Source organism: Carica papaya, chromosome 2 (genome assembly GCF_054855325.1).
Source record: "Carica papaya isolate Zhongbai chromosome 2, ASM5485532v1, whole genome shotgun sequence".
In the NCBI taxonomy this organism is placed as follows: Eukaryota; Viridiplantae; Streptophyta; class Magnoliopsida; order Brassicales; family Caricaceae; genus Carica; species Carica papaya.
In genome coordinates, this window is record NC_142310.1 from 2,649,687 (window position 1) to 2,659,599 (window position 9,913).

General features: G+C 35.5%; 1 protein-coding gene and 1 pseudogene across 2 annotated transcripts; both read left to right on the top strand.

Annotated features, from left to right (window-relative positions):
* The first annotated feature begins 227 nt into the window (after positions 1–227).
* Positions 228–1,141, top strand: LOC148268662 (inactive chitinase-like protein 1; annotated as a pseudogene). The gene is made up of 2 exons (XR_015816815.1): positions 228–662; positions 970–1,141. The product of XR_015816815.1 is annotated as an inactive chitinase-like protein 1 (transcript).
* Positions 1,142–1,473: 332 nt separating this feature from the next.
* NFU4 (NFU domain protein 4) lies at positions 1,474–9,773 on the top strand. Its single transcript, XM_022049687.2, has 7 exons — positions 1,474–1,699; positions 3,312–3,598; positions 4,379–4,540; positions 4,842–5,017; positions 8,241–8,344; positions 8,486–8,597; positions 9,332–9,773. Exons 2-7 carry the CDS (start codon positions 3,367–3,369, stop codon positions 9,398–9,400), a joined length of 855 nt encoding a protein of 284 aa, XP_021905379.2. The 5' UTR covers positions 1,474–1,699; positions 3,312–3,366; the 3' UTR covers positions 9,401–9,773.
* The last annotated feature ends 140 nt before the right edge of the window (positions 9,774–9,913 follow it).

Below are 9,913 nucleotides of genomic sequence, written 5' to 3' on the forward strand. Positions count from 1 at the left end.
TGGCACTACTGGTAGCATCGATGATCATAAGAGAGAGATTGCTGCTTTCTTCGGTTAAACCTCCTATAAAACAACTAATAATTTATTAAGTTCTATCAATAAATTTTTTTTATGTCAATTAAATTTCATAGTTTTGATAAAGTTCAAAAACAGTAAGTCATCATATCCCTCATGTGACATTGACTATATATACACACACATATAGTCCATACAAGAAAATCATACTCAACACAGCAGAAGTCCTAAACACCCATGAAAATGAGGTTTTGGTCCTTGGTTTTGTCTCTTATTATCTCCTCTACTTGGTAGCTCATCAGCTGAGCAGTGTGGCCAGCAAGCTGGGGGTGCCCTTTGCCCCGGAGGCCTATGTTGCAGCCAATATGGTTGGTGCGGCTCTACCGAAGACTACTGCGGAGATGGCTGTCAAAGTCAATGCAACCCCGGTGATTTAGGCAGAGTCGAAAGTATTATATCAAGATCAACTTTTGATCAAATGCTAAAACATAGAAACAATCCTGCTTGCCCTGCCAAAGGCTTTTACACCTACGATGCTTTTATCGCAGCGGCCAAATCTTTTCGTGGTTTTGGCACTACTGGTAGTACCGATGTTCGTAAAAGAGAGATCGCTGCTTTCTTTGGTCAAACCTCCCATGAAACAACCGGTAATTTATCAAGATCTATTAATAATGAAAACGATAAATCAATTAAGATAAATAATTCTGATCACAACTGAAAATTTTTTATTAAAGTATTTATACTTGCAGCTAGTCAAAATATAATTCTGTATGATTAGTCTAAAATGATCTGATGCGTGGTACATATTTTTTTGCTCTCAGAAGCAATATTGCAGACGGTAAGTTGATTTTTCTTTCTGGGTTCAATTTTATATCACAGATCACTGCATATATATACATATATGTTTACTTTAGTAAGTTGGTGAAGTTAATGTTAAATTAATATAACGAACAGGAGGGTGGCCAAGTGCACCTGATGGGCCATATGCATGGGGTTATTGCTATCTTAAGGAACGAAACCCAAGCAGTAAATACTGCGCTCCAAGTTCCAGATACCCCTGCGCTCCTGGTAAATCATATTATGGCAGGGGTCCTATCCAACTTTCCTGGTAAGTATATATATATATATATATTGTATTAGAATATGTTACTTATAAATATAGGGTCCATCATGTAATTATCCATAAATTAATTCCTTTATATAAATACCCCTTTGTTCTCACTTGTACATTATGTAATTAAACTAGTTTAATTTTAAAAGATGAAGTTTTTTATTAGTTAAATATTTATTATTAATTAATTTATAACATAATTAATTAAATTAAATATGATACTTTATTTTAAAAATACTTTTTTTAATAAATTTTATCACAACCTTTTAATTTACTTTTACGAACTAATTTTCTTAACTAACACGCATCAACCGCGCGTGCGTGTTTTACATTTACCGACATGTTTGTCTTTAAACGAATTCGGGGAGGGATAACAGAGAATCCCTTGGTTTTCCTTCAGTCCCCATTTTCGTTTCTCTCCAAGCGCGCTACGAATCGGAGCCTGCTGGAGGTTGGCTTCTCCTTGTGCTCCACCGGAATCGCTTTCCTCGTCGTCGCTTGTCGCCACTAGCCGCTGGTCTTCTGTCCAGTGAATCCTGTTATCCTTGTCATCACTTCTCACCGTAGCTTCTGGTACTTGCTTCAATAAAACACTTGCAAATTCAATTGTTTATCTTCCTCTCAATTTATAGCTGTGCAAAAGCTTCAATTTTAAAATCCTCGCCGTTTCTGCTCATCAAATTTAAATTGCGTTGTTTTTGGTTTTGAAGCATCTTATGAAATAGTCTTTCTTGGTTTCCAATTTCTGTTAACTTTCCGGAATAGTTAGGGTATTCTACGCTCCACATTATATAGATAAGACAAGTAGAGAAACCGATAAGAGAGAGGAGTTTTTAATGAACAATTGAAATAACTTTATATGGGTTGTCTTGTGCCTGCCATGTGTTTGTTGATTTGCCCCAGTTTCTTATTGATAATAACTTTTTCCATGTACATTAGTTCTCCTCCATTTGAAATCACCCGTGTGGAAGGAACTTGATCCCATTTTCTCTTTTGAATTGTTACGGGAATTTGAATTGCTCTGTTGTTCAGTGCTTGAATTAAATAGGGAAAAACCGATTTCTTTTAGAACATTACCCTTCCAATTTGTCCTAATTTTCTGTTTGGTTCAGTTTTTCTCCAAACATTTAGAATAACAAGAATCTAAAGAAGAAGAAAAATGTTTTGGCTCAAAGTTTATAAATTGGTGGACTATAATTGGTTCCTAGTAACTTATAATGTCATATAGGTTTTAATATTTGATGGGGACTGCTGTCTGGGGGTCCATTGATTCCCTTGTTCTTGCAAAGAATCTTTTGCTGCTCTAAGTCCATTTCCTTTTATTTTTCATTGGATTAAGATGAATTAGGGAAGGAGGGAGATATAAGAGGAAAAGGGAGTATTTGGTAGTTGGGAAAGTGAGAAAGAAACTGACGAGAAACGAGCGTTTGGGGACAATAAAAAAAAAAAAGAGAAATTGAGTAAAAGGCAAATTATTTTTGTGGTTTTTAATTTTTTTAGTAATTTTAAATGTTATTTTTAACTAGAAAAATTAAAAATATTTAATAATTTAAATATTATTTAAAAAATAAAAATATAATGTATCTGTCATATAATCTGAAGCTATCTTAACATGTAATCTAGGCTATGCTGCCTTTTTTAATTTTTGATTAATCATGAAACTTGAGAACTTTATAGTTGTCTAATCTCTGACTTGTATTGGATTGCAACAAAATTTTGTCCGGCTAAAGTAAATAAATTCAGTGGAACTGTCATTTATTGTGGATGCACCAACTGGATTGTGACTAATTGAACTACTAGTATAAGGAATTTGGAAACTTAAGGAAGAAATTGCTAAAGACTTCCAGCTAAAGGCCAAGGGGAGAGCAACATGCCCTGAGCCCTAAGCAGTTTCAGGGTTTAGGTGATTAAAACACAGCATTGCTACTACATGATACCTGTTAACTCTGTGGTGCTTTACTTCTTGGCTAGTGGAGATAAATGAAGTGAGATGAAGACCACAAAGGGAGAAGAGAAACAAAAAAGGGCAGGAATGATATTCACATTTAAAATTAATATGGTTATTTTATACAGTGGCGTCATTATTGATTAATTATATAGTGGGATAATATTTCTATGATAGACACCAAATCAAATTGCTTCTTTGTAATTTTTCCTTAAATGTTAACTGAGGTATTTTGTGCAGAGGAGGAGATTTTTTCTTGAAACACTAATCAGTGAAGAGAAGGAAAGCAGTTGTGATGAAGGGGTCTGGAAGATTAGCAAGAGCTCTTTATCATCAAAAGAGGCATGAACTTTTCGCACGAACTGATAATATTGCTCGTTTAAACTCTCACCATCCTGTACTTAGTGCAAAGATGTCCACCAGAACAACACTGCTTTATGATAGCAGAAATCAAATCACTCCCTATTCATCTTATTCACCATTGCTAAGATCTTCTATGCTCACTAGGAAGTGGACCCATTTGGGAGGTAGGTCATCTTTCATTGGTTTGTTTGTTTACTTTATGTAGGCTCTGGTTGTTTTGGAGAGAAATAATATGGAAATTTTGTTAGAGCTTTTTTTTTCAATGTTTATATGAATTTCATGATTTTAACTGAGCACATCATTTTAATTGCATATTTGATTTTTGATTTTTATTTTATTTGTAGTAGTTTTTTTCCAACCAGAAGCTAACCCTTTGGCCAACCCAATCTTCCACCGGATACACCTATGAAAATCTTTTCTTTATAGAATTATTTTCTTCCAGAGTCTAACTCCAGACAAACTTCTTGTACTTTTAGAGTACTAATAATTTCTGAGTAGTCCTTTCTTCCGTTCTGAACTTAACTTTGATCATTCTTCCTAATGAATCTCCATAGCCACTTACCTTATATTGCTTTGTTGATTCCATTGTCTTGATTTAACTATCAGGACCACCATCCTGAAATGGGTCTTTAACCATATGCTAAGCCACCTAGTGGAGGCTCCTTTTCTTACATGTTTGATTATGCTAAATGGTGAATCTGGTTTCTGTGTATTTTATGAATTAGTAAATGTTTCGTTTTACGAAAATGGCAAGAGTATTGTAACTTTATGTTTGCAATATAAATTTCATATGTGAAAAAATGATTTGGTTCAATTAATTCATCAAGGATATGGAACTTTGTCACATAAAATGTAAATTAAATTCGTGCAATTTATCTTGTAATTATGTTCTGAAACTTTAAGGTTTTAGTTGTTGTTTACGGATATGATGTTGCTTTGGGCAGGGCAGAGGAGGAGCATGTTTGTACAAACTCAGTCCACGCCCAATCCTTCATCTCTCATGTTCTATCCTGGGAAGCCAGTTATGGAAGTTGGTAGTGCAGATTTTCCAAATGCACGTTCTGCAATGAATTCACCACTAGCTAAAGCTCTTTATGGAATTGATGGTAACCTTTTTTATCTCTGTCTTTTAAATCATGCCAGGTTAAATGTTCCGTAGTCATATTTCTGTGGGTTAATCATGAAAGTTTTATATAGACATTAATTTGATTGACTTTGCATGGATTCACCATGTATCTCTGCAGCTCTGCTATGAATTTAACCAAATTTCTGAACTATTGGTATGAATGTTGCGTTGGAAAATGTTTATGCAGTGAAATTCTCAGAAGTTTAACTATGGATCTTGTTAACTGTTCATTTAAACTTCCATTATGTTTCTATACTCAAGTGCCTACACCTCTCATGTAGGTGTTACTCGAGTTTTCTTTGGATCAGATTTTGTCACTGTTACAAAATCAGATGATACTTCCTGGGATTTCCTCAAGCCTGAAATTTTTGCAGCAATCATGGACTTCTATTCTTCTGGCCAATCACTGTTTCTTGATTCACAAACTGCAGCTGCCAAAGATACTGCTATCCATGAAGTATGTTAGTCTATTCTACTATGGCACTTTAAGGGCAAATAAGAGTTTTATTCCCTATAATTTGGTCTTCTCTTTTTAAAAGAAATGCTGTAGCTAATTTTGTAATATGTTAGTTAAATGGATTACCACCATTACTTCTTAGTCAGTCACCTCACATGCTTATAAGGCTGTTTGATTTTTGTTTGGTTTTTGTACTTTAAGCTCATATGGGTTCTGATGCTAATGCACTTTAAGCTGATAGTGTAATGCCTCAATTTTTTTTTTATAATTTTCGCGGCGTTACGATTACCCTGTTGGCATACGTGGTATAATATACATCATCTCATAAACAATTTAGGCCATCCATATGGAAAATGTTCAACACAAATCATTCAAATTACTAAATCCATTATATATCTCTCAATATGGTAGCTTACAATTTCACAACTTCTTGTTTCAAATGAGTTACTTGCTATTAATTATCTAAGTATTTCGTTTCCTTATCGATACTCCCTGCTCCGTCGTCTCTATCTGTTAAGTTTGAAAGCATGTAATTCTAGTTCAACTTTCGGTACTACATCATCTGTAAATGATAGGAAATGAGCATACAGAAATTCAGTTAAGTAAACTCAAATTATAGATAAGGTACGACAAACCAGCTAAATGCCTATCCCTCTAGATCTCCACTTCCATTGGTCATGCCATATTTCCTACTCACATGCTTATCCCCTTGTTCACCTATCCTTACTGTACCTACATCATCTCCTCAAAGAGAATTATCAACTCTCCCACTTCTTACCTTGTGAGGTCACCATGTTAGACCATCTCAACATTTACCACGTACCTGTCCACACGACCTTAGTTCGGCCACACAATCACTCCCAGATAAACTCCCCCACAGCTGTCACCAATATCAGCGACCCCTATTTGTCACAACTCGACCCCTAGTACCAACAACCAGCAATAGCCAACATCGACTTATTTAGCCACCAAGAATATCACCGGTAGAGTTATACAATTTCTACAATAATAGTTCAACAACACACATGCACGCATATTCAATAAACAAAGAATAATTCATATAAATATACATATTCAAAAAGTACATAAACTAGCTCATACTAACATCCACACACATGTTCATTCAACAGCATCCACATACACACTAATTATCCCCATCCTATAACTTTACATACTCATCTCCTCTCACTGTGTCACACCTTCTTATCTCCCCCAATTGCCCCTCTCGAACCATACACACACACACACACTTCTCTCATTTATGTCTCTCTCTCTCTCTCTCTCTTATCCCCTCCAAGTGTCCCTCTCGGGCTACTCCCTCACACTAATATAATTCCCCCTCACTCTCAGTGTCATCTCTCTCTCTCTCTTATCCCCTCCAAGTGTCCCTCTCGGGCTACTCCCACACACTAGTATAATTCCCTCTCACTCTCACTGTCATTTCTCTCTCTCAACTCCTTCCAGTGTTCGTCTCGGACTACTCCCTCTCACCTATATCTCTCTCTCACGATTTCCCTAATGATGCCTCTCAAACCGCCCCTATATTCACAATCACCAGTATTAGTCCACTCCCAGCCTTACTTCAGAAGTCCTTAAATTTCCTCTCTCGTTGGCGATAAATATTCACCTATGCACTTATTTTTACCTTTCCTAGCCCAAACTCTATGTTAATCCAACTTCCTCTCCTGGTGGTGACGATGTACATGGATCGCACTCCTGTTCGTAATTCCCGCACGGTTTTCATCACACGTTCGCCTACCAGATTTCTCACTCCCTATTCAGTCTCCTCCCGACTACCTATGAGTCATTCCTCCTTCTACGGCGCCCTAGCCTCTCCGTTGATCCACTCCCTCTCGACTGGAGTTCAAATCATCAATATGTATTTCCAGATAAACATTTAACTATAATCTGCCATTTTCATTGTTTGAAATTTAAGTTCACAATATCTTCTGTCTCCATCGTCCTCCACAGCTACAATTCACTAACTCACCTTAATCGTCTCCTCCTTCTTCGGCTCTCCTCTCTCAATCCTCGACCGACTGCCTCATTCCCTCTCTTGTTGTCTCTTCCTTCTCCGACTCCCTCTCAAATTTCTCTCGACTGTCTCCTCTTTTCTTTTCCTTTTCTCTTCTTTCTCCTTTCTTTTTCTCCTCTCTTATTTTTTTCTTTTATTTTTTTCATCTTTTCCCCCTCCTATTTATACTTACCCTGCTAAACATCACAACCGTCCATTCCATTCCCCAACCCTTTAATCTAAACCGTTTCTTCTCACCCCTCCCCCTCTTGCATGGATATATATTTCATTATTAATATTATTACTTATTATTTATTTATTTGTTTATTTTATATATATATATATATATATAACTCAGTTATTACAAATACTGTTTTAAACTTAGAAAATGTTTGGATATCTCACTTTTTCCCTTAATTTTTAGACTAAAAAATATTCAAGTGTTTTGTAAAATTTAGAGTTTCAAACTGAAATTGAATCAAATGATAAGAAGTACAGTTATTTTTCTTTTAATTAAAAGTTATCTAACTGTATTAAAAGAAGTTATCTAAGTTTACTTTTTATATGAAGAATACTTAAACATAACTTCAAATAAAATCTATCAACAAAAGAATTCTAATTTTTTAATCAAATTCAACTATTTGAGATATGTTATTAATTTTTATGTAAATTAATTATGTTTATTGTAGAAAGAGGTCACTGAAATTACTAAGTAAAAGATAGTGATAGGGTTGTAATTTTTTATTTTGATTTGGGGTATAGTGGTCCGTAGCTTTGGTCAAAGAGGTCAAAGACTCTCTACTTAAAACACTTTCATGTTTTGGTTGGAAAACATTTGATCCTCTTAATTTTGTGTCTACCAGCTATTCCTCATTTTTATACTATTTCTTTTATTTTTTAAAAGTTGTACCCCTTTGAGAGTTGTTCACTGCCTGATAGGCCGAAAATATTAGATTTGAATAATCAAATTCGCATTCTACATGTCTTCAGAGTTCAGAGTGCTATCCTTCGTGAACTCAGTAGAAAATTTTACTACTGCTATATACCATAACCCTCACATCACCAGAGTAAGACAGTTGACGTGGATAGAAGCATAAGAACCAGAGACTTGGTATTCAGAACTGGAACATAGAATTTGAAGGGTAGATTTTCTTCTGTTTCCATTTTCATGAATCTCATAGGATTGCCATTTTATAATTGCCTATGCAGGATGACTCGGAAACTGTTGCGATGATTAAAGAGCTGCTGGAGACTCGTATTCGGCCAGCAGTCCAAGATGATGGTGGGGACATCGAGTATCGAGGATTTGATCTGTAAGTTTGTAATAGAAAATGTGATCATTTTTTTTCTCTCAAAGAGTTACTGGGTGCTAACTGCCAAGGAAATAGTACATAACATGTTTTTTGTTTGCATGGCTTAGCATTAATTGCATCTCACATGTTTGCATTATGCAGGGAAACTGGTATAGTCAAACTGAGAATGCAAGGAGCTTGTAGTGGGTGCCCAAGTTCTTCTGTGACTTTGAAATCTGGGATTGAGAACATGCTGATGCACTATGTACCCGAGGTAATATGTGATGATCATTGCTGCAATAGTACATTTGCTATTTTGGATTTATTCTACAATTTCCCTCATAATTATCAAACTAATATACTTGTACTTGTCTATTACTAGCTCTTGCTGAAGTATAACTAAAATAACAGTTTATGTGCACAAAAGTGAATACCTTGATAAAATTCCACAACAAGGAGGTCATTTATTAAATGTGAGCTATAATCACTGCTGGCTTGAACATTTATCATTGTTCCTTTTGCTAATGTGATTAAAATCCACTTAGGATAACAGAGTTCAGATGATCTGTACATTGAACTTGGAGAAGCTTTGCTATCCACCTGGTACTTCATTAGCATAGGTCACAAAAAGTGCCAGTAGATTGTAGATTCTGTTAAATACCTTGTTTAATCTTTTGAAAGGTGTTAAAGAATAAACAGTTGCAACTCTTTCTCTTTCTCCTTAAGTCTCTCTATTTAATCTCTGATTCCCTTTCTGCTTCCGCTCGTGCTCCTGCCTGCATGTTTGTCTCATCATGTGAAGACATGCAAACTTATATTATTTCCAACTCAGTACTTCAACGAAGCGATGGCGTCTGTTATCTCATTTGGGTTTAGATATAGCTTATGTTATATTTTGGCAGAGCATTCAACACAGCCAGGAGTAGTCATACTCATCTGGTAGTGACCTTGGTAGGAATTAAGCTTGCTTTTTTGGTATTTGCTTATACGAATCTTCTGCATGCACAGGTCAAAGGCGTAGAACAAGAATTAGATGCTGAAAATGAGGATCCAGCATTAAGTAGCCAGATGGAGTAGTTTGGTTCTGCATAGCAGAACTAGATAATGTGTGAGCCCAGAGAAGACTTATTTTTTTTTTGTCTTCATGTACAGAAGCAAATAAAACTGCAGGCCATTTATCGGCACAGTAATATGTTGTTGCTTCTGCAAGTCAGTTGCCAGAAAGTGCGTAATCAGAAAAGCATCGAGCTAATGGATCTCGGCTACACGCGGGAAAATAGCTGCCGTTGTGATTACAATCCATTACATGCAGAATTTTGGAGTTCTAATTCTGTCGTGCTAGTTTCATTACAGGATAATAGATTACATATATTGTGAAGTTAATTGCTTGCTTTGTTTGGATTAATTGTATTCCTTCTTCATGCATCATTTATATCATACACGGGTCTGACATCGTTGCTGCAAAAATATTTAGGTTAAACAGATTAAACAAACCTGCTTGATGCTCTTCTATTTAGAAACTTTAACTGTGCAAAATTAAATTTAACTGGTTAAATTGAACTGATTTAAAAAAAAAATTGGTTTAATTCA